Below are 24,688 nucleotides of genomic sequence, written 5' to 3' on the forward strand. Positions count from 1 at the left end.
CTGGTCGGCCAACGAAATCAGTGGGGTGCCTGAATTATTAGATCAGAAATTTACATATGTATACATATTATGGATATACACACGTATTAATACATTTGGGTCGCAGCATGTAGAATGAATTAGTCTAAGAGAGAAAACAAGGAAAGATGAAAAGTGTAAAAATAAAAACAGAGGCAAGAATTGGCAAGGGGACGAGCCGCGTGTCCAAGATTCTTCTCAGTTTGTTGGAAGTCCTCCTGCGCCGCTGACCCGCTCTTCTTATACCTCCAATGCGTTTGTTATAGTGCGTGGCCGTTAAGACCATATATTTAACGACGTCCCGATGAGCATCAGGACCGAGTGTTTTATCCAAGAGCGAACGAGTGATCCGGTCGAAAGCCTAGGTTCCCAGGACCCCTGAGAATAAGGGCTTGTGTCGATTACGAGAGAAACTTATTGCATTCTATCACGCACAAAAAGCCCAATAGACTCGGTGATACGCGGTGAGGATGTTGCAAGTCGTTCGACGCCTGGCCGACGCCAGGTGCTCCACGAACTCCCTAAATCGCACCTCGTGAAGTACAAGGTGAAGCAATGACCTTCTGGCAGGTTCGATGCATGCGCAGGGCCAGAGGCTGGGAAAGCAGCTTGTCGAAGTTAGGAGGCGATGACAGTCAAGGAACTAATTATCGTAGTGACTCCGGCTGGGAATGAGAGCGAACAAGTTGCAGGGAAAATCTGGTCATCCATCGTCCGCGCACCAGGGCAACGATCAGAAGAAGAGCGGCGAGCCGAAACAGTTTCGAAAAGTGAAGAAAAAGCTCGACCAGGTCAAGGCCAACGGAAAGACCAAGGGCGCTGGTCGGAAGGGACGAAACGGCGGTGGTCAGGAGTCTGGTTCCAGTGCAATGGACGCGATAAGAAGTCTGTACTTTTTCTCTCACGTGAGTAAAATTCAATGACAATTCTCTACGCGGTCACTCGATTAATTTCGTAAATCGTTGGTGTTGGTTTCCTTTAATAACCCGACCGGGACGAATTACGTGCATCGAATGTTATTCCGCAACCATAATTTGTCGAGGGAGAGAATTAAAGACGCGGAACACGAGACGATCGACAACCCCGGCTAAGGTTGAACCCCGCTCGACGCTTAGCGTCTGTTGATATTGACGTGAAAGTGAAATTATGAAATTCCGCCTGTCAAGACAGCGGATCGTGTGGAGAATAATAAATCTCCACTTCCAACAAATGCCCCCCGCCCCCGTTTAACGTATCGCCACAATATAAATCCATCATTGCTCCGCCTGTCGTACTTAGTAAAGTCTGACAGACAAGCGATGTGTGTTGCCGGCAGGAGGAACTGCACAGTGACGTGACGTCGGAATTCCGATTTTCACCCGATAGTTGAAATACTCGACCCACTCGACGGTGATTTAATTACCAAATTGCTTGTGTTCATAGTTCGAGAATCACACCTCAATGATAATGATGCTTAGGTCGGGACCTTACAGTGTCAGAAAACAGGAATTTTCGACAAACTTATATTAGGTCAAGTTTATTGGATACTATTCTCAAGAAGCCAAACTAATTAATTGATGTGATTGGAGTAAAACAAAAAAATAAAGCAAGTAAACATAGATCAAATCTTAAGGGTAGACCACATTGTAAAAAGAAATTTGCATTTTCACTTACAATATTATTATACAAGCTAACTTGTAAGTTTTTTACATCGAGAATTGTCTCATGCTAAAAAAATGTTTACACAGTCTTAAATTTATTTTGTACGACAGTATCTTAATTGTTTTTACAGTATTTTAGATCAGTTTGGTGAGTGAACGAAAATCGTTTGTCATCAAACGTGCATATTTGTAAAAATATTGGGATTATCTTTTCAAGACAATTGAACCCTTTTTAAACGTTTCGCGAAAGACTGAGGGCAATGCCAAAACGAAATTTATGATATAGGTGAACAGAGTGAAAACAGATAGCATCGTCTTCAGGCTTCATCGATTAACGGCGGCACTGCTGTTGATATTTTCGATAACAATCAGCACTCGGCAAACCGTGGGGAATCCAATCGACTGCGATCATACAAGGTAAACTCATTCAATGACCAATCACTGGCATCAGACCTTATAACTTCGACCTGATCGCTAATATTTGTCTTTAATTGTAATCCTTATGGTCCAGAGAAATTCCCGTGAACGTGTTTAACGCCTTCTGTTGGGTGCACAGTACATATTTCATAACAGCCGCCATGCTGGGTTTGAGTGGTATAAACGTGGCTTACCCTGGCGTCGGACCCTCAAGACATCAACATCCCCAAGGCGAGCACTCGAGCGTCGTGAAACACGTGAAATATTACCAATGGGTAGCCTTCACGCTCTTCTTTCAGGTACATATACATATGCATATAAACTCTTACATGTAATATCGTTAACGATGCGATAGCAGTTTTTTCCCTCTGAAGTGAAGGTAAAAGTAGTTTTGATAGTAAATATGTACTGCTGGATATGAACTGTCAGGTATATCAGTAGAACATACAGAGTTTCCCTTTGTCGAAAGAAAATGAGGTAAGTTTCGGTGTGTTTTCGCAACTTCTAACTAGGGTATGGCAACGGTGAGATATCAAGAAAGTTCTACTCTTTGGGACGTTGAATTTGGACGTACATGACCTACATCCTTCTCTCCCAAACTTGTTTTGTACAAAGTACCGAAATGTCGGCTCGTTGATATGATCTGTTCAAATTTCTGAACGAAATGTCTTCTACGCTGTATGTATATGACGAATTACCTTGATAACGTATTATTCAACTATACTACGTGAATTATACGCAGTCTTACCAATTTCGTCGTCCATTATACAAGACCCTCAATACTGTCACGAATAACTGAGCACGAATGAAAAGAAAATTTGCAATCCACGTACAAGTCGCTTGAAACATTTATTTCACTAACACAAATATGCAAGTTGAGTTAACTCAGGTGAGAAATATTCCAACTGAAACTTGGATAAAGCACCTTGTATTTTCTTGGAACCAATTAAACATTTTGTAGGTTTCAGGACTACAAGTCATGAATAAGTTTGATCGTGGACTATTTTTATTTATTGTTTAACAAATATATGAAATGATTGTAAATCGTCCGGAAATTGTGTGACCAAAAAAAAGGTGTCAATAACCCAACGCCGTGCAAGATATTTTTTGGCAAACGACATACGCGCAGGTTTGACGTTTGACGTTTTGTGTTAGTGGGTTGCCTGGCTACAGAGTAAACTTAGACGTAAATAGTGATCGGAATTTTCAGAATAAACAAACCGAGTTCACTTCCTTCTTTATATTTGACCAAAGTTACAATATTTTTATTTTCCACGTGTATTGTTAGCTACCAATAAGAGAACATCTTTTCGCCTTACGTAATCAATCATCGTTAATATCACCACTGACAATTTAGGGGTTTTAATAACGTTTCGCCTTTGCTGACGTTTCTTTTCGCATGACTCGTAAACTCCTGTTACTTGATTCCATTAGGAACAACAGCCTCGGGCCCGACCCACCAAAGTGAAAATCTGCGAATAGCTAGAGGTCGGTAACTGTGTTCCAGGACTCTTTGAAAGGGCACATGGGTTTGACCCTTCCTCGGGCAAAACTCGAAGCTTGTAACCGACAGATTGCGGTCGTAATACAAGCTATCATATCGTTGGATTACGCTATAGAATTGGACCGTAATCCGACCGTTGCGAAAGCGGCATCGCAGAAAATACACAAGTGTAATAATGTAATAATAATTTCTCCTAAGGTTTACGAGAGCAATATATTCGCTGCAAGAGATAACGATCGGCTTTTAAAAATAAAATCGACGTCTGATCGACGGACGCCTGCACTCTCTGCACGAGAAGGGGTTGGTCGGTGTTACAAATTGATTTGGCTACTTAGAGTGGTAATTTATGGGAAATCCTAGAGAGGATGATATAGCCACGGTCCTCTTCTGATCTCTTGCGTAACTGATCGTTATAGCTGAGAAGTACGTGCGTCATCAAACCTGCGTCTACAAATACGTAATTGCAATCGTCGTCCATCGAGTCCCCAACTACATATAAAAACAGTGTAGTTAGACAATCGTCGATGCATGGATTCGTCCCTGAAATGGTCGAGGCGACGATAATTTCGACCATGCAGCTACTCGCCCGGAATATTATCAAACAATGCGCTATACACGCGCTTCAGAAATTATTGAGGACGCGTATACTCGTATATCGGAGTCATTACTCGAAAATTGATGTGACACCTGTCACTATTAATTGTCAGTAGGCGAATTGTTGCCCGCCGCTGTACTAACACCGAGCGTTATTACCAGGGTAACAGTGCACGATTACACACGCTGTCGTCCAGAAATATACATAATCGAACGGTCAACACGCTTTCGTTTTCTAGTTTTCAAACTCCCTGTGAGCCACATTTCGTTGGTATCAGGCGTGGGTCGTATTGTTAGCAGGTATTTACAGCCGAGTCGTGAGACACTTTAATAAACAATCCTCCATGGTCACGAAATGATTGACGATTGTTGCTTCGGAAATTTTCAGAACACTACTCTGTTGTCTTAATGATCAAATAATCCGACGACGGTGCATATTGGCACTGCTGTGTCGAGTGATGACTAAATTCTCCTCTCGAGCCGGTACTTTAGATTTTTTTAAATGGTGGCGACTCTGGCATTTTATCTAAAATTGAACGGAAATATGCGGATCAATCTTCATTCAGCAATTAATTCAAACCTCGTGCGGCTCCTTTCCTGCTGATCAGCCGAGATTGATCTCGAACAAGTTTTTCTGTTTCTTCTATCTGTTTTAGATATGTAGATTTCGACAGCCGTAAACCCTCGCTGTTCGTCGTGTTTTTTTTTTTTACGATTTTTTCGATTAGCTCGTTTCGCAATTTTTATGTAGTCTTCTTATTTTCAGGTAAACATTACCCCGATTTAACTAGCTACAATTCAAACTTAATAAAAACAAATTCGCATTCTTCTTTCTTGTACGTTTAATAGAAGCCGCGTTTCGAGCTCCGAAGGATTACAAAATGTTCAGTATTTTCGGAAAATCGGAATTAGAAAGTATTTCAAAGCTGCTGAAAACTTTTGAAACTTTGAAAAACCATACGAAATCTTAATCCTGGAATTCAATGCGAGCTCAATACGAAGAAAATCGACATACGGTAACATTCTCTGGAGAGAATGGCAAATAGAAAAATAATTATTTATATTCGTGTTCGACTGTGAAACAGTCAAACCTGAAACAGTTGAAAAAGCAGTACCTTCCCGATTGTACTTCTGTTGACTTCTGTTGACGTCCGTTGACTTCTTTCCGTTGATCCAGCATGGCTCCTGGAGACTAAGGATAGGAAGACCGCGGATGCCACAGCTATGTAGTGGTGGAGAATATTTTTAGAAATCTTTATAATCGACTGAAAATACACGGACTAAAATTAAGTCACTATTTGACTTTTCGTATTCGTCGATCCGCAGGCGTTGTTTGGGCGTCCCGTACGAATGTATCATTTATCTATTTCTGCGGAAATAAGCGCGAAGCGTAAATCTATTCATTAGACGATGAAGGAAGAGAAAAAAACAACAGTATCCTTGAGATTTATCGCGCGGCTTAGCCGATCTCACGAATAATCTTTCACAACAATCGTGAATACACGTTATAATTTCATCGGACGCGATGCGCCGAGTTGGAAGCGTAAAACGATGGGTATAGGACCATGGGTGGACAGATATATGTCCCTGCGTCGCCGAAAGATCCCGCGGGCATAAATACTGAAAGTGACAGGAGGGTGAATTTGTTGCTTTGCGGGCAGTCGTCGTGATGTACCCTCGGGGCCTCGGGAAAATCAAATATTACGTTTATTTTTTACGCGAAAAACTTTAATTTCAAGGCTCTGACGCAACTCCGAGGGCAATCGCACGCGTATATCCATCTGCAGCCACCCGTGCGCTGCCATCAAGTTTTAAGATAATATGTAGTAAATTCCGCAACTTTATATAGTACAACGTCATAACAGCATATGTCATATAGGTATACGTAGATGTACATAACTACCTACGTTACCCCTCGTTGCGGATAGCGCATGGGGCGTATTTTCGAACGTGTATTTGCGTCTTCAGCTTTCTGTCCGTTTTGTTCAGTTTTTATAGCTAACGGAATGCCGCTAACGATGAGCTTCGAAAAGGGTGCGGAGTCGGACGTAGAAATATGTATTTTAGTTGCACTGAAATACACGTGCTCGAATTATTTCGGGTATGTTTGATACTAAAGTCTGGGTAAAAAATACAATTTCGCGGCAAAACTCTGGAGATATTGCAATATAATACTTGCAATCATCACAGAATTAATCACTCTGCAATATTGAAAAAATATTCTTTCCAATCTATGGACCCATTTCACAGCAGGTATATAGAGTCTGCGTATAATCGGTTCTGCTAAGCCGTGAGATATGCTTGTGATAAAACAAATTTATAATATTTCACGGAATTAAATCGTGGAAGAGGTGTTTTTTCAAAGTACGAATCAGTTAAAATTCTGAGAACAATATATTACGCCAATGTTGTAAAACAGTGTGAAATTAGTTTGAAAATTAAAAAGTAACAAATCACAAAGTTGAAATAGAAAAAAAAAAATACGAAGAAAAAAACATGCGCACGCACACGCGCGATAATTTTCTAACTATACATCAAAGAAAATCTCGCAATTCATTCATATTTTTTATTTCACTCGGGTCTCTGCTGAAAGAAATGTGGGGACAATCTGACGCGTGCATGTATTTTTTTTTATCTCTGGTCAAGTCACCTATTTTTATGAGAAAACAGGCTATAATAATCATTGCTTGTTCGATTATATAATTAGTTATCACAACTATAAAATAAAGTTGCCCCCTTGGGTCCGCTATCTTTACGGTTAATTTAACTGTATATTCTTTCAAGAGTGCAATTCGAGGTGGGAAAAAGTATTCTTACTCTATCTTTAATGGGAAATTTGTATTCAAACATCTTTGAGATTTTTTTTAATTAATTGAAAAAAAAAAAAATTCTGACGCACATAAACGGGTAGGAATTTTTATTTTAACAAGGAAACGGAGGAAGGGTTGATTTAAAAACTTGTCGGTAAATCCTATGTCGTCAACGATGACCGTCATCGGGGGCGGAGACGTACGCTACAAATTGTGGGCCTCAAATTGCAGGCTGTCGGAATTCCGCAGTTCCGCGTCCCCGCATCTGCGAGGCGCGGCAGATCGCTACTTGTAGTTGAATTTTGATAGCTAATACTTGATAAGAGCTTTTGCTTGGCTTGATTCCGAATACGCGGGGCGCGTGGTCCTATATAAAACCTGGCTTTCACAAGTATATGCCTGTCCGAGAGCGCGCGCTCGACTTGGACTTTGGGATCCGTTCTATTCCTGGAGCCGCTTGCCTCCACCTCTGGTCCTCCACGGAGGGACCGGGCCGTCGAGTGCGTGGCCAGCCAGTCAGTCTGTCGGCTCGCCTTTAGCCGAGAGATTTCCAAAATTTATATCGTCCGTCGTCGAGTATCGAGAGTTTTGAAAGTTGGTTTTGACGGTGGACGAATCGCGGTTGGCGGTGCGCGATCAGTTCGACTATAATTTGGCGTCACCGGGTTCGACGGAACGTGGCGAGATCGGAACTCCCTGCGAAGTGGGTTGGACCAGAATATTATTCACTTGACCCAACGCTAAAGGAACTTGGCAAACTCGCCCTTTTCGGGGGTTGAGCTGCGATCGAGGGGAGAGCATGCGACAGAAATCAAGGTCCTCGTTTCAGCGCTCCTCTACCCAGGTGCGGAAGATACGGTCAGTTCCGGACCGCGGTCACAGAGTGAGTGGGAAATCTGAAATATCGACTCGCCGCGACTGTCAGATTTGGTAACGAGGAAATAGCCGCGGAACAGATACGAGGCTTGCTGCTTTTCAAATTAGAGGAACTTGCATTCCTCAAAGTTACGGATTTTTCAACCGTTTGAAAACGCTCCGCGTTCACCTCCGCAGCTCGTCGACTGGTTTGAAACAATCTGACGTCGCGTTCGATAAACTTTGGGTATCCCGTTGCGTCATGACGCGCCAGCGAGTAAATAAACGATAACTTGCGACCAGAAGCCCGAGGCTGGTTGGATTCGTTGAAAAAGCTTTGTTCCTCGAAGATGGTGGGGTTTCGGTAGACGAAGATCCGGTCGTGTCAGCTTCCTGGAGTACTTACGTAGCGTGAATCAGAGCCGCCCTGCCTGCCGCCCACGAAATTGTTTACTATTCGTTGATATATTTACGAGAGACGTTGTACGGGTTCTCCCGGCTATAGCCTCATTTCTTGCCATCGATGCAAGTATTCCTTCGTCGCCGTGTTAAATCACCGCAAAACTTGCCCGCGGCCTTTCGGGATAGCTCGCCCTCTGTACTCGTTGGTATACAATATCCTTGCGCGCAGGAGAATTGAGAGAATTGCGGATTACCGACGAGAAGACGCTGAGCCCCGAGCTCGCCTCGGTTTCCGCTCTATTTCTGTAATTTCTGTCCTCAAAACATTTCTGCGCGAGGGTACGATCGGGATTCATATGCCCACTTAGTCTTGGTCGCGAATTGCATATGTAGTACGCGGAACAACGAAAATAGCATCGTGACTCTAAGCGTAGGTACAATAGAACAAAATGACCCGGAGAAGAGAATCAAGAGACAGGCTGATGAGAAACAGCGTTCCGACCGCATCATTCCGCGGCCGCGCGTCGGACTAGAGAATCAGAGCTTTATTGTTACTACAATTGTGTAACACGGAAAGCGTCGAATCGGGTTTACTCGCGCTGGTAACGACAGCTTTCGGCATCGATTCGACAGTTTTATCTCTTCTTCTTGACGCCGGCGTTGCCATTGTCATCTTTCTTATTTTTCGTTCTCCCAAGGTTGCGTTCGCCGCCACTTCGGCAGTTAGTGGAACAGAAAAATAAAATAAAATTAGGTCCCCCTGCCGAGCGGCGTTTTCATCGAACCGTAACTTTGCTTTGGTTTTCGACTGTCGTAAAACTGTAGGAAACGAAGGGTGAGGGAAGGGCTACATCTAGGAACTTTTTCCGGAACGAGGGCAATTTGTCAAGTTGGAAATTAGTCAAAAGAGTTTGAAATATTGGACACCACTAAGACTCCGACCGCCCTGTCGGCGAGATCGCTGGCATTTTCGGGTACCCGGTTTTATCTATAATACGAGGAGGAGGATGAACGACCCGAGAACACCCGCTTGGTCCTCGAAGAATCTTAGCGGAATGGAGACAAATAACACGTGATGATCGCCCCGCTCTCTGACAAGATTAATCTCAGCCCATCCGTCCGTTCGCGCTCGCGTATAACGTTGATGTCGCAGGAACACCTGAACCGCGAAAATAAAGGAGCGCGCTCGGATACGGCGCGGAAAATTTGCACACGTGTGCCGATAACTTTGTATGAAAAAATCGACGTATACGCCGCAGTGTAACAATCGTCTAGTTCCTTAAAATAAAACCCATTAAAACCATACGACTCGATATGAGAACAATTAAAGTCGCCCTAAAACGTTCGAAGTACGGAATATCGTCGGCAAGGTGCTTCGCAGCGAGTGCCTGGACAAATCTGCAGGTCGCAACGCGGAGAACTCTGGGACCCCCGGTGTCTGAGGATTATTCGGTAATATTCTGCTCAACGGCAGAGACGAGGACCCGCTGCGCGACGGGATCGTAGTGCGTCAAGATGTTGGACATATTTCGCGGTCTGAAGAACCTCATCAAAGTTTCCCACATCCACATCGACTCGGCGGTATTCAGACTCCACTACAGCATCACTGTCATGCTGCTCGTCGCCTTCTCCCTGATCGTTACGACCCGGCAGTACGTAGGCAATCCGATAGACTGTATTCACAGCAAGGACCTGCCCGAGGATGTCCTGAATACCTACTGCTGGATTCACAGCACCTACACGATAACAGCGGCCTACAAGAAGAAGGAGGGCTCGGAGGTTCCATTTCCCGGGGTCGACAACTCCAAGGCCCATCCGGAGAGTGAGAAGAAGGTCTACAGGTACTATCAGTGGGTCTGCTTCATGCTCTTCCTCCAGGTAACTCTCACTCAACCGTTCAATCTTCTCACAGCTTTGCACTCAGTTTTATTTCAACCGGGCGTAAATCCGCCGTAAGTCTTTATCGCCTGTGTCGACCTCGACCGATGTGAGGTGCGAAAAAATTGCGTTATAGTTCTGCCCTTACAATGTGTCGACGGCCAGGCATCGCCTTGTAAGCGAAACTTCGATATCGGTAAACATCGATGTAAACTTGGGCCGGTTTGGTTCCAAACACGCCGAAAAGATGCACTCGATTGAATTAGGGACCCCCTTTCATCAGTCTTCGCACCCTCCCCGATGCTTCTAGAGTTTACATTTCCTCCGGTATTCCCGCGACTCGTTAATTAACCGCCAACTCCTTTCATCTCCGGCGCTCTGATACTGAGTTGAACGATTTTCCCATCGGACGGGAACATTAGTCTGAATTTCCGAACGAGCGAAGTCACTTGTAACATATCTATATACACTCTGGCGTCAGCCTAAGTGTCCATCGCGGTTGATGAACGATCTTTCGGCGCCACTATCAAAGTCAAGCAATTCGTATCGGTCCAGTTTCTTCCTTGACAAAGTTCTGCTGCAGATCCGGTTGGTTTTAGCAAAGGAATTTATGTCAGCACTACGAAAGAAAAAAAACCCTCATCAGTCTCTCACTAAATCATCAATACAAAACGGCAGAATAGTTTCAGTCAGGAAAAGCATGGATTATATTTTTCGCTTATAGATCTTCTGCACATTGGTTCAACAGATACACGAGGTACGGCGAGCCGATATAAAAGGCTTACACCCTTCTTAACGTTTGGCGAATCTTCTAACATAGCCGCGGGGCTGAGTGGCTTCAATTGTATCGAAGTAGCCCAGGATGGTGTCAAGGCTGAATTTCCGTTAGACAATCATAATTACACGGAAAGTAATATATTGTGACCATGTGTAAATGGAGTCGTTGGGAAGGTTACATATGAAAAGGTGGTGGTGGTCGTTGGGTTTGCGGTCACGCGGCTTACTATATCAGCTTATAACCAGACTAGTTCATTGCCAAGAAGGAAACCCTAAACGGGCATATTTCTCATTTAAGCGCCGCTTTCTTCGCGAGTCTCGCGATCACTGGGTTGTGTCACGTGTGCCAATAATGATCAAGGATACAACGCTAACTATTAATGCGATGGAGTCCGGTGGAACGACACAGCTTTATCAATTATATCTATTTCCAGCGGTCAATTCAGCTGCATCGCGAGTAAGACGTCAAGCATTGAGAGGTGCTAGCTGGATTTTTCTGTAATAAATAATTTCCACGCTTGAAAATCTTAGCGCTGGAGGACAAGTTGTTTCGATATAAAATTTGAGAAATTGATTTTTCGATGGATAGGCATTTGCAATAATCCTGTGATGATTTTAGATCTTTCGAGAAGTTCAATTTAAACCGATTGACGTGTACATAGTATTTCAAAGCAATAGCAAAATTTTTGTCGGTAATAGACAGCTAATAATCGACCTACGCGAACGGTAGCGTAGCTGTTGTCGAGGGTATACAGATCGTAAAGAATAACCCCTCGTTTCGCGTGGCGCGCAGCACCTTTCATCAAACTTCGAATCCGAGGTGTAAATATCAGGGGAAGTTTTCCGGCCAAGGCCGGAGCAAGCCCTGCCTCACGTCTGACCCGCGTGCTTTTCCAACAATAGTTTGACAATGACCTGGATGTCTAATTTTCGGTGTCATCTGAGTCCAGCAGGTGTCGTCGCACCCTTTTCTCTCGTATTTTTGCATCAGCGACTCGTACCGCGATGAATGATAAGAGGCTGCACCCGCGTCGCTCATCAGAGAGAGCCGCCAAGTGATGCGCGAGGTTTGACGATCGTCGCACACTTTAGCGAACTAGACAAATAAGCATAGTGAAAAATACCTAAGTTCATATCAATATTTTTCTCTCTCTCCTTTCTTTACTCTTGAAAATGAAATCGGAGAACACGTGATAATTTATTTATGAACGATAATAAATAACGCAGTCAAGGCGCCACTGTACAAGCGAACCGCGGTTATGTATCAAATTTTGTTCAATTTTAATTGGATCTTGTACGAGCCGCGTCTCGAAACGCAATAATTTTCGGACGCTAATAGACCGGAGGCTCATTAAAGCTATGGTTGACGATCTGCAAAACTTCTGAAGTTTTCCGAGTATTTCACAATCGGGTAAGAGTCATCATGCATGATCGCAAATGAGAACGGCACGGACACAGAGTCGCAGATCAAAGTTTCAATGTGGAAATGAGTCGAAGAGATGAGAGTGGGTTTGATTCTTCCCTGTCCTCGAGTTTCAATGTCGAAATTCATTTATACGTTTTTCTACCGAGCCGTGCGGCGCCGAGCACCTAATTGCAAATAGTTCGCGTCGCTTTTCACTCGAGATGAGCGAAAACGAATTCTACGGGAGTTGTAAGCAAACTACACGTATACACATACATATATACTTAACACTTGTAAGTTGGAACGTGGCCGCGGGGCGGAAAACACAATTACACGCGTGACGAAGCGCCGCGTTTGCGGGATTTAAACGCTCTGCAAAACACGTCGCCGCGTGCAGGCTCCGCTTTAATAAGCCAAGCTCAACACTTCCGGTTCAGTCGCTCACACCTTCTTCGTCACCGTGCTTCTGCCCGCCGTCGGCCACTCGACCGTACGCGTCGTGCCGCTATTCCTTGCCTGCTTCCTCGCCTGACCGCCACGATCCTCTTCTACTTGACTTTCGAGCGTCTGACCGCAGGTCATCTATCACTACTATTCGAAGCTGCACGTCAGGGGACTTGGGTCCGAGAATGGTTCGAGAGCAACAGACCCGACTTTAACGGTGATAGAACGCCTCGCTCAAACTTGGCCGTCGCGACGCGTCGCGTAAATCCCACAAGCATCTGTATTGCTCGAGGCTCAGGGGTCGTTTTCTTCGAGCGGTTATAGCGAGAGGAGAATTCCTTAGACACGGTATGTTACTTTGGTATCTTTTTTAGGAAAAGCTAGTACTGTCATTTTGCGGCCCTCCTTTTCTCGCATGTTGTTTTGCAGTTCGGATTTAATACGTGAAAGGAATGTTACGATAGTGCCTCGAAAGTGCGAAACTTACGTTCAATCCTTTCCACTGGGGATAAATTATAAAAGAAAATAAAACTAGTAAAACAAAAAGACAATTACACTATTGATAGAGACGTGCACGTTGAAAAACGTTTGAAGTCTTCTTCTCACATCTTAAACATCGTTTTTCAAACGGTTCTTTCAAATGTCTTGCACACAGTTGTAACTTGGAATATGTTATTGTTAGAAATGTTCTGGCTTTAGAGTCGTTTATTAGGAAACTTCGTTTGTTCAGTGATACGTGACGATAAAAATTACCCGATTACAACGGGCGCTATTCATCAAAGAGATTTTTATTATTGTGCCTTTTGGAGCGTAACTAAACAGTAAGGAACCACGTTGAATATACGTGATGAAAGGTCTATAAGAAGGAGTTACACCATATTAAATGGATGTATATCCAGGCAAGAAGTGCAAATCATATTTAATCAACTTTGGCCATTTTTGCATCGAGTCTCACGGTTGTACTTAAATTGAAATACGGTCTCTACGTATCTGGAGGTATAAACGTGCAATTTATGTTTAACAACATTGTTTAATGAGTGAAGGGTCAAAAGCAATACCCAAGCAGGGTGGATTTGATGTGGTGAGTATAGCGAGCGCTGCGGGCTAGCTTCGAATATTTTAATTAAAAAACAAACAAAAAACGTATAACTCAGTTGTTCTCGGTCTTGAATTCCAAGCTTGTATCCGACCTTGGGCTTTTTCCCGTTGTACCAAGTCAACGCAAGTATTATTCAGTCCAACGTAAAATTGGTGGTACAAATGGAGACGTTAAGACTAAAATTATGTAGAAAAAGTAACTTGTAACAGCTGGCTTAAATTAACAGCAAAGCAAAATGAAATGGAGCAGGACTCCACGAATTTCTGAATCATTCTTGCAAAACGAACTGAATCATTCAAAAGACGCCACAGTTATACGCTTTCTGGGAAGCGTTCGTAAGCGGGGGACAACGATCCATTGGTTTGTTGCGTTTATGAAGACCTGTGACGCATTCTGACGTGGGCGAATTGAGACAAGAGTGCTTACCACTCAAGATGACTCTTATAGGCAACGTCGGAAAAGCGGAAGAATTATCGATGTCGAGAGCGTGCTTGAGGCATCGTTTATATGGCGACGAGAGAATTTGACGCGAATCACATTCCTGCCACATGCTGGTGGTATTCACTGTTTTACTCGTCAATTTCATTAGGGTGTAAAACAGCTTCGCATCGAGGATGCTTATTAATTATCAATAGATAATTAACCGTGCCGTAAATTCTTGAGTGGCGGATTGAACATAATGAAGTGCAAACATGCCCGGTACCTTTCCACAAATAATACCGTGCCGAAATTTTTCTACCACCATTTCACTCTCAAGTCTGCCTTTGTTTATACGAGGCAAATAAAGCTGGATAAGCGAATGAACAATAAATAATCGTTAAGAACCGACTCGCACACTTATATGATAATTAACAAAACGTGTCAGAGTGTCGGTCGGTTTCAAAGTCCATTATCGATGCTCCCAAAAAGATTTAGCTAATCTTAGCATCTAAGGCCTCCGAAAAGAGCACTCTTCAATCATATAATCCGTACATAAACCTATGTACGTATACATATTTACCTACGCAGGTCGATCCTGCCCGGATACCTACAGTATGCTTGGCTTAAATCTATTAGGAGGTACACTTCTTAAGATTGATTTCACCTTTCACATGACACAGGGAGTTGGCTTACACGTTCCTCTTATTCCTTCCCTTGCCGTCATCCGATCATCTTCATCCGGTTATCGACAATTTGCAATCGAGAATGCGATAATCGACTGTATTTCACACAGTAAATTTGGAACACTGTGCCGACTTCAAGTCTTTGCCATTAGGCCATGTGAACTTTAATCCCTTTCTTCTCTAGTTGTCGTATCATATCTGCTTCACGATCTCTCATCCGTTCCCATTTCGCCAAGTTTTTGGGAGTTGTTAATTTCCTGATCAACACTACCGCACCCGGCGCACCTAGTTAATCTGAAATCTCAGCCTGGTTGGCACCCGTTTACAAGACTCTATGAGGGCCAGTATTGGACGGAGATAATATAAGTCGTGTCTTGCGTGTAAGTCGTCCTAGACTTGTAGTAGTCGTAGTTGAGGCCAAGGGAACAAGGGAGGCCAAGGGGGGCCAAGGGAGGCCAAGGGAGGTCTAAGGAGGCCTCTCAAGTCTTTCTTCAGTCTTCTAACAGCTCGGCTCTGTGTTCCACGTGTTTATTCCGTCCTAAGATTGTGTTCCTTACCTTGCTTCTACATCGTTACTTCTCCATTCTTCTTCATTTCCTCCCAGACCGAAACTATCACAGTTGCATGCTACTTGCTTGGCAATCTGTGAGCGCCCTGCAGGATACCAATTGCTGTCGAGAATTGTAAAGTGCAGCAGTTATCCAATCAGCAAAGCGGAGAAGTATCGATAAGGAATCAGAAAGAATTTCAGCTGATCGTACTGTACCTGAAACCTTGACTTGATTGAGAAGAAAATTCAAGAGGCTGCAACTGTCAAAAGAATACAAAACAGTGAAGGTGGAAAGATGCGTTTGTGAAAATGTTAATAAGAAGGGTAAAGTTGCGCGTCTACAGTCTGCCTCTGAACTTGATCTTCGATCGGAATAATAATTTGTCTTCCGTGATCAATGTGGTGCTGATCCCCGGCTGGATTGACACTTCTTAAAGTCAACACGCGCGGCAGAAGCCTCTATGTCACGGAGGCTGAACACTGCGAGTGGTTCCGACGGTGAAAAAGCTAAGGGATTTGCATCCCTGCTTGAAAATTTAGGGGGAGCATGCCGATCATGCTAAAAATGATCGATATTTTTGGCTCGATCAGATCGTTGTTCAAGGTCCAGCGGGTTTCTGAAGACACGCTGATATTCCGACTACATTACCGAGCCACTGTCGCTCTACTATTGGCTAGTTGCTTGACCTTGGCATGCAAAAGCCTATCCGGATCACCAATTCACTGCGAGGCTGCTGGTTCTGTCGACAAAATAGTATTGGAGACGTTTTGCTGGTTACACACGACGTACAGCATGGTACACGCGTTCAACATGAGCCTGGGTCAGGCGGTTCCTTACCCGGGTGTTTTCAACAGTAAAGCTGTCGTACATGGCCACGGTCCACAACCCTTGGTCAAACAGCACAAATACTATCAGTGGGTCATCTTCGCACTTCTCTTCCAAGTAAGCTGCGGTGTATCTTTCCGTGTAAATACAACATGAAGTAAATGCAACGGCCGATATGTATTGTGCCCTACATTCATCTTGCGGTACCTAACGCAATTTTCGCCTATTAGTTGTCCAGTCTTCTGAATCCTAATTCGCGAGGTCTACTTAAAATAAAACAAGTCGTGGCCAAATGCTGACCGCATTACGTCTCGAAGGCTTTTAAAGTCTGCTACGAATTCTCTAGGCTAAGTCCATTTTAGGCCAGGCCGAGAGTAGTATTTTTCTTTGTACCTGATTTAAAATATTGTTGTTAGAGATTTTGGCTACATAATTTTTTCAAAGAAATCTGCGAGGTACTTTTAAACTGATCACAAGAAGAGACGACTCGTTCTTGTATATTATATTTCGTTTTGCTCGTACTCTAGTTCGTACACTATCATTTTTTTTGCTCTTTTAAGTGGGTAAACCGTATATAGAACTCCATAGGATATTTGTAATCTACATCGCTATGTCATGAACATTGTTGGGACTATTGATTTGCACGTTTGAAAGAACATTCGTATCCCAGCTTATTGGCGAAAGGGCAAATGCATATCGATGGGTGATACGAAAATTGAAACGAATTGGTAATCCTGTGTCACAAGCCAGTGCCACCTGTGTCGTAACGTAATTGGGTCTTTACAATTGTGACCGGTGATTGAAAATGGATCGCTGTTACGCAGAGTACATGATGTACAGGTTGGGGAACAGGTGAAAAGTTTTTGTTCATAATTGCGTTATCAAATCCCTTTCTGAAGCAGTAATTTGTTTCTGTCATTTGTACTTGGCAGAAATTCATGGTCTGTAAAATTTCAAACTACGCAATACTCTAGCGAGCAATTGGTTCCAGGTTCAACATGCTCTTAGACCATTTAATATAGCGTGGCTCGTATCCACCTTTATTGCCACTCGTACGTAGAACGGCGTCGTTCTCATATCCGGAAAGATTTTATATGAACTTTTAATATTTCGAGAGATGAATTTGATCAAGAGGCGAAAAGTAAATCTCCGCACGTGACAGCAGGAAGCTTCTGCTTCCTGTTTTCTTAGGCTGACAGTTGCACGTGCAGACACCGTCCTTCTTGAAGTTAACCATCATTCTCAAAACATTAGTCTGAAACACACATTTCTATACACATTTATTGATCCTGTCCAATATCGTCATTCGTACTTTTGAGCGCGTACATTTATTAGATCAAAGAGAGGCAATACATACGATAACTGGAAGCTATGCTATTATGGAACAAGATCCAGTTACTCGAGCGCTGAAAGTTGAAAAATGGCATTCGTATGTATGTCCGTTTTACACATCCTCCACAACCTTGGCATCAGAGGAAGGTGAATGCCAAAATCAAAGTGATAAGTGAAATATATCGGTAGCCGAGAGTAAGATTAAAATTATTCTTGGAAACGATATAATAACTTGCAAAGTGGAGGTAAAAGGATGCCAAAGCGTGCTCTAATGGCATCCTAAAACACATCCTCTGTTTTATGTAAGTCGAGGTAAGGCGGTATGTGCGAATCCAGTACTTAGGGTCCACATGTTTAGGTCAAGCGGCTAGTAGTCGGTGGCCGATACGAACGCGGGCGACGGAACTGTAAGATTTGGAGTCGCGCCAAAAAGCTTATGATATGGAAAAACTTCAGCCTCGTGCGCAGACGCGCGAACGTTGAATACGTGTTTTGTTTCTCGCACGTGAACGTAGGTGCATTGACACCGGCTTTAAAATGTCTGTGCAAACATGGCGAACAATCGAGGCGTGATTAGAAACTATTATTATTGCACGAGATGTGGATCTTTATTTCTGTACGTGCAACTCGTTGAGATACTTTAAGCGTTGTTTTCGTTTACCAAACTTGGCCAATTCTGTTACAGGCAATTCTGTTCTACACACCGCGATGGTTGTGGAAAGGATGGGAAGGTGGGAAGATCCACGCGCTTATGATGGATCTGGATATTGGCATCTGCTCAGAAGTCGAAAAGAAACAAAAGAAGAAGCTGCTACTAGATTATTTGTGGGAAAACCTGAAGTACCACAACTGGTGGGCGTATAGGTACTACCTCTGTGAGGTTTTGGCCCTCATTAACGTCATTGGTAAATAACTTATTCCACGAAGTTCGAGCACGCATGAATTTTTTCTTTTTGTTCCTTTCGTTTCTCCTTTCCTCTGTTGCTAGCCCGGCGTAATTCAGTATGACATACATAGGTGCCGGGTGAATTGTCCGTCCCAAGTTTAGCGATATGTACGTACCCTATGTATATCACTTGACTAGTATTTGATGGGCTATAACGATATAAGCTGATTTTATTCATTGCAAGCGTAAAAAAAAGATCGGTAAATGAATGAACTATTTATAGAGATTTGGCAGGCGTACAACTGGCAACGTCACAGTAATCTTAGAACCAGCTATTAGAACAATGTACCTCTGTGATCTCTAAACGTTTCTTACGACCCAGAGTTTGATCTTTGACTCGTATCAGTCGGCGATGACGCGCCTTGTTCAAACGAGTAGTACATGGTCCAATGGTACATGTCTAGGGTTTTCCCCCCCGGATCTTCCGGCAATGCAATTGGTATCTGACCGAGCGTATTGCTCGCAAGCGACGATTATTGGAAACAGCGGTATCTGATTTTGAATTCTTTTTTTTGCATAGGTCAAATGTTTCTAATGAACCGGTTCTTCGACGGAGCATTCCTGACGTTTGGTATTGACGTTCTGAGGTTCCTCGAATCTGACCAAGAGGACCGAGTCGATCCGATGATCTTCGTTTTTCCGCGGATGACCAAGTGTACTTTTTACAAGTACGGAGTTGGCGGAGAGGTGGAGAAACACGACGCAGTCTGCATACTGCCTTTGAACGTAGTAAACGAGAAGATTTATGTCTTCCTCTGGTTTTGGTTCCTACTTCTCGGTGCTCTAAGCTTCATGACCGTCGTGTACAGGGTACGTAGGTCGTCCAAATTTTTCAATTTCCGTTCTACTACCTTGTCATAATATCAATCTTGTCAACGGCCTTTGGCTCTAAGTAATCACGAGAATCGTCGGTTTGATATAACGTGCGTCAAGAATCCCGGTATGCCGGAAGTACCGATGACAGCAGTTGACGTCATTACATAAGCAGCCTTCAAAGATCAAGACTCAGTCATGAGGTTATTGGAGGTACGTCGTTACAAATATCGAAATATCGGGCATGCGAACGGGGTACGAAATGCTCGAGGTTTTCAAATTCGTACAGACTGTGAAATATTTTCATACCATTCTTCCGGAGTGGGAGACGCGTGGAACTATCTAACAGTGAATCGTAATACTGAGTATCAATAAATAATGCATTGCTTTGGAAATCAGTATCACATTTATCCAAAGCAGCAGCACTTTATCCCTGTAATGAGTCATTTCGCATTTACTGCCGTGCCACGGGGACCATTATCGCTCGAGCCTGGTACCGGACTTTGCAAAAGGTGCAGGCAAACTCAATGTCGTAAAGTTTCGGCGCGAAGTGATATGCGCGTGCAGCTCTGCGGGAAATCCTTGAATCAACATCTCGCGTTGACGACAGACTCCGTCAAGCGTGCATAAGTAATGTTTATCTTTGGCTCGCCACAGATCGTGATAATATTCTCACCACGAATGAGGGTCTACCTGTTGAGACTGAGATTTCGCCTAGTCCGAAGAGAAGCTGTGGAGACGATAGTCAGACGGAGTAAAATGGGAGACTGGTTCCTCCTCTACATGCTGGGAGAGAATCTGGACACAGTGATATACAGGGACGTGATGCACGACCTGGCCAACAAGTTGGCATCGAGGCATCATCACAGCGTCCCCGGCATTAAAGGCGAGCTCCAGGAGGCGTAGCCAAAAACCCGTAAGTTTCGAAACTCATTGAGGCTTGCACTATTTTCAAAAAATCTCATCATCTGCCCCTAGCCGAGGACGAACCTTAACAATAAATTATCGGCGAGGTGCCCGCGAGTTCGGAAAGCAACGCGACTACACGTGACGCGGTTTTGAGGGCTCTGGGTGAGGCGGGGGGCGGTGGGCCGCTCCTATTTGGAGCGCGGCAAGCATGCAGTCTTAAAATATTCCTCTATTGCCCGATAGACAGATAGGAACGGCCACCGGCACCGCTGTGGCGACGGTGTGCGCTAGAGTCTCGTTACCCTGCGGCCCCGAGAAGTTGTTTTATAAACTGGCCATCGGAGCCGGGCGGTCGGTAGGTCTTCGGTCTTTGGTTCCCGCGCTGTTCTGGAGAGAATTGTTGTTTCCCTCATCCGACGAAGAGCTTGGTTCTAAATTTAATCAACCTGCAGTTGCGAGCCTCGATGCTCTATGCCGTTCTTTAACTATTTTTATTATGCCTTTTAACGAATTTTACTCTCTTCCTCTCCCTGGAAAAAAGTTATTGCAGCCATGCCGAGGCGTCTCGTTCTCCTTAGCGACGTTTTAACGGACCGACGCTGGTTCCACGTTTGATATCACTTTGATGTTATGCTAACAATAGTCACGACGGAATGACAGGGCGTTAGGAATGAGCGCCGAGTTTCCGGTGTTCCCATGATGCTCGAAAGACGGGTGAAACCCCGGGAGAAGCGAATACTGCGTTGCAAGTATAAAAACAACGTGGGCACGTTATTGCACAGCATATCGTAAATATGGGGAGTAAGTGTTTGGCAATATCGTGAACGTTTTTCGCGGGGTATCCTCTTATAATTCGATTGCGGCAACAAATAATATGCTTAATTATACACTCGGAAGTTATACAAGCTAGTTAAGTTGTTTAAAATATAGTTGGTATACGACGCCGTTAAGGACCCAAATATTAGATGGGCAGACAGCTTCTGGAATCACTCCGTTCGTTTCAATCATGGGTCGCGGGATCGGTAGGCATGAGCGGGAAAAACCAGGACACCGGTAGCACATGTGTATTACGTATGCGTGTGGCGAACCAGACGGTCGGTCGATTCGGTAGGGAGCATCGTACCTCTTCTCGAGTCACCGAGCAGCGGGCGCTCTCTGCCGATCGCAACGGCGAGCCGAATTAATTTAACTCGCTTGTACGCGAGCACGGTTCGTTTGTTGTTTCAGGCCTGCCGTGCCGCTGCTCTCTCTGCCCGTATGATTCGCCACGGTTAGTAACGCGTCTTATGTTTCCCTTAAGACTTAAAAAATGGCGAAAACTTAAGGGGGCGTTTACGGCCGAAAAATCGGTTTATCGGTTTTTTGCATTCTTGTTCGTTTTCATCCCTCCTTCGAATGGGCGCGTTGGGACTTGGTCCCTAAAAAAATTTTTGGGGGTCGAAAAGCTTGAATTTGTATATGCCGCATACTGCAACTCTTTCAGAATTTTTAACGCATTATTCTTCACGTTTGATTTTTTAAACCTCAGCGCAATGTTTCTCTAGTTTCTGGCCGATTCACCTGAAACCTTTACATGTTGTTATTTTACGGTATTTTTCACACGTCGTCATAGAATTTTAGCTAAATTCTCACCCGGGGGTGAGATTTAATAAATTTTGTGTCGAAAAACTGTTAATTTTTTGTCAATATTCGAAAAAATTATATATTTTCGTTCAAAATGAAGGTATTGAAAAAATTCTACGACAATTCGTGGGTATTTACAAGTAGATTACGCCAAGAAAATCCGTGTGCTATGCCACAAATGTTAAGTGAAAAATCTTGCACGCAATGAATTTTCACCTTTATACACTTTATTAAAACTGCACTCTGTGCATCACCCTGATACATTTAGATGACGAATCTAAGGGGGCAAGTTTATTCTAAAAGATGTAAGAGATGTATACCTAAAGCTTCTAGTAATAACATTAGCGATCCATTGTTTTCATATACCAGTCCCAGACGCAAGGCTATCGGTACTGAAGTTATCAATAAAGCCGTTATTCAATTTTCAGAGGGAAAAATGTTCACTCTTTGTTTCATTTAAAGAAAATTTTATTCACATATCTACATTATCAATCAACTGCCCTAACCACTTTCTGTTACATCACACGACACTAGTCAATGAGAGGTTGTGAGGCAGTTATAAATATGTACGAATCGTAGAAGCTGATTGGTAGTATTACGAAGAGAGAAAAAAATTCAATCATCGTCATTATTATCACCGCTATTTGAACAAATAAGTTCCGAGCGAATTCTTCGGTGCGCTCAGCATTATCGTAGTGGGAGAACTTGTTGGTTCCAATGATTTCAAACTGTCGATGCCGGACTTGCGAAGTAGAGTTGTAACAGTCAGCGACAGCGCTGACAGAGATCTTCCAGTCGGCGGCAACAGATAGCGACACTTGGAATCAGTTTCCATAACGATTACCTCGTCCTAACGTGCTTCATTTTAATCTAATTATCAGTGAACGCTCGTTCGTGACGGACGCACGTAAATACGTTGCTTTCCTTCATTCTCCCGAGTTGCTTTCTGCTACAAACCAGATCAGAGTCCATCTGCAGTAGGATATTTACCGACCTAGTAAAAGAAAAATAGTACATCGCAGTCTATCGACTATCGGCTGCCACATGACAATAAGCTAGAGAAAAGCATTTCGGGTTACATAGCGAATAAGAAACAATAGTCGAAAAATAAAAACAAAATATTTGCCTGAACTCACATACCGACACATTCAACATAGGTACAGTATATGGGTACCTCACGTTTGAGCTATAACTGAGACGAGTGCTAAACGACGCGATATCGCCCCAAGATGACCTCGATCACGTCCGGGTTACAAGTCGTCTACGATTTTGATCGTTATTTTGACGTGTTCATTTACATCTGACGCAACCGGATCGCATAAGCGTAACGCCTGTAATACGTAAATTGTTCTTATTCCAGACGCCATCAACATCGATTTGTGTCTTCCCCATCGATCTCCAGCCGAGAGCATCTCAACCAACCAAAGGAGTTTCATTATTTATTTGCATCTTATACCAACTTCGTATACCAGGCTACGCATCAAAATGATCTGCCTATGGGTAGGGACGTGTGTAAGAATACGCCTGTCGTTACGAGATTTTGGTAATAATCATGCAAGATAGTCGATATGGGCTTAATTGTGTATTATAATTATTATAGTAACAGGCACTTTAGTACTATACATGATTATCATTATTATTGTTATTATCATCGGCGGTGTCGCCAATGCTAGATCGATAAATTTTATTGTTATCTTTATTCTCATTATTTTTATTTTATTTCTTCATTGTTATTGAGGTATCGCTAATATTACCATTATTATTATTACAATTATTATTATTATCGTTATTTATATCGAGTTTTTAAACTTGAAAAAGACGCGTTTTGTACGAGTGATAGGTGGTAGTTATAGTAATAATTACAGAGAGTGAAAAAATTAACGAGATGAAAATGAAAAATAAAAATATAATCGAGGGGTGTGTGCTCGTAAAGCGCATCGCTATACCTCGATCAAGAAGTGAAGATTTATTTAATGAATAAATCAAATTTTATTTAATAATAATAATAATAATAATAATAATATCTATATAGTTGAAAAAAGACAACTGCCACTATTGCGCGTGATTCGAAGAGTGTATAGGGATATTAACCTATTTTTAAATGGTACGGAGGACCAAGGTAAATTTCGATAAACATTCTTGCCTTTCGCGTTAAAGTTGCAGATTAAGGCTTCTCGAACAAACCATATTTCCGTTCAATAAATTCAGTGTAGGAGGTTTGTGCAGACAATTAGTTGCAGTACTTGCAACAAGTTTGTCGTGATTTAAAACCGGTCTGTTCATAAAACCTACTTATGCGTACATAAACAACACATGAATACATCAAATACAGTTATACATATATGTGGTGAAAATTTTTACGTATAACGGAAAATGTTGAAACAAAATGAAAAAAGAACAGAAGTGATGCAGTGATATATTCGCACATATATATATATATATATATATATATATATATATATATATATATATATATATATATATATATATATCTGCGTGTAAAGTGTAGAGATTGGCGTGAATGAGACGAACGTGAAAAAATAAACGATTTTCAATATAAAATCTGACGTAGTGTTGGTCGATTATTTTGATATCCAATTCACGTGTGGCTTGTGCATATAAGTGGAGAAAAAGCTCTTCCTCTTTACCGGCCTGGCCTCTTGACTCGACGAATAGCGGCTGCGTCGTCGCTGATCAGCTATAAATGAATAACATTTCAATTTCTTATTTATTCAGAAATCAC

The 24,688-nt window shown here is 43.0% G+C and overlaps 1 protein-coding gene across 3 annotated transcripts; it reads left to right on the forward strand.

Annotated features, from left to right (window-relative positions):
* The first annotated feature begins 236 nt into the window (after nucleotides 1–236).
* Nucleotides 237–24,364, forward strand: LOC124177337 (innexin shaking-B). 3 transcript variants are annotated; one of them, XM_046559635.1, is made up of 7 exons: nucleotides 237–923; nucleotides 1,945–2,075; nucleotides 2,170–2,374; nucleotides 18,340–18,559; nucleotides 19,121–19,410; nucleotides 20,071–20,329; nucleotides 23,306–24,364. In XM_046559635.1, the coding sequence occupies exons 1-6, from the start codon at nucleotides 690–692 to the stop codon at nucleotides 20,317–20,319; spliced, it is 1,329 nt and encodes a 442-aa protein (XP_046415591.1). In that variant the 5' UTR covers nucleotides 237–689; the 3' UTR covers nucleotides 20,320–20,329; nucleotides 23,306–24,364. The 3 variants fall into 3 exon arrangements, with proteins under 3 accessions (XP_046415591.1, XP_046415593.1, XP_046415592.1); XM_046559637.1 differs by lacking the exons at nucleotides 237–923; nucleotides 1,945–2,075; nucleotides 2,170–2,374 and adding exons at nucleotides 7,509–7,866; nucleotides 9,066–10,118; XM_046559636.1 differs by lacking the exons at nucleotides 237–923; nucleotides 1,945–2,075; nucleotides 2,170–2,374 and adding an exon at nucleotides 15,456–16,439.
* Nucleotides 24,365–24,688: the final 324 nt, after the last annotated feature.

This window comes from Neodiprion fabricii, chromosome 3, assembly GCF_021155785.1.
Source record: "Neodiprion fabricii isolate iyNeoFabr1 chromosome 3, iyNeoFabr1.1, whole genome shotgun sequence".
Classification (NCBI taxonomy): domain Eukaryota; kingdom Metazoa; phylum Arthropoda; class Insecta; order Hymenoptera; family Diprionidae; genus Neodiprion; species Neodiprion fabricii.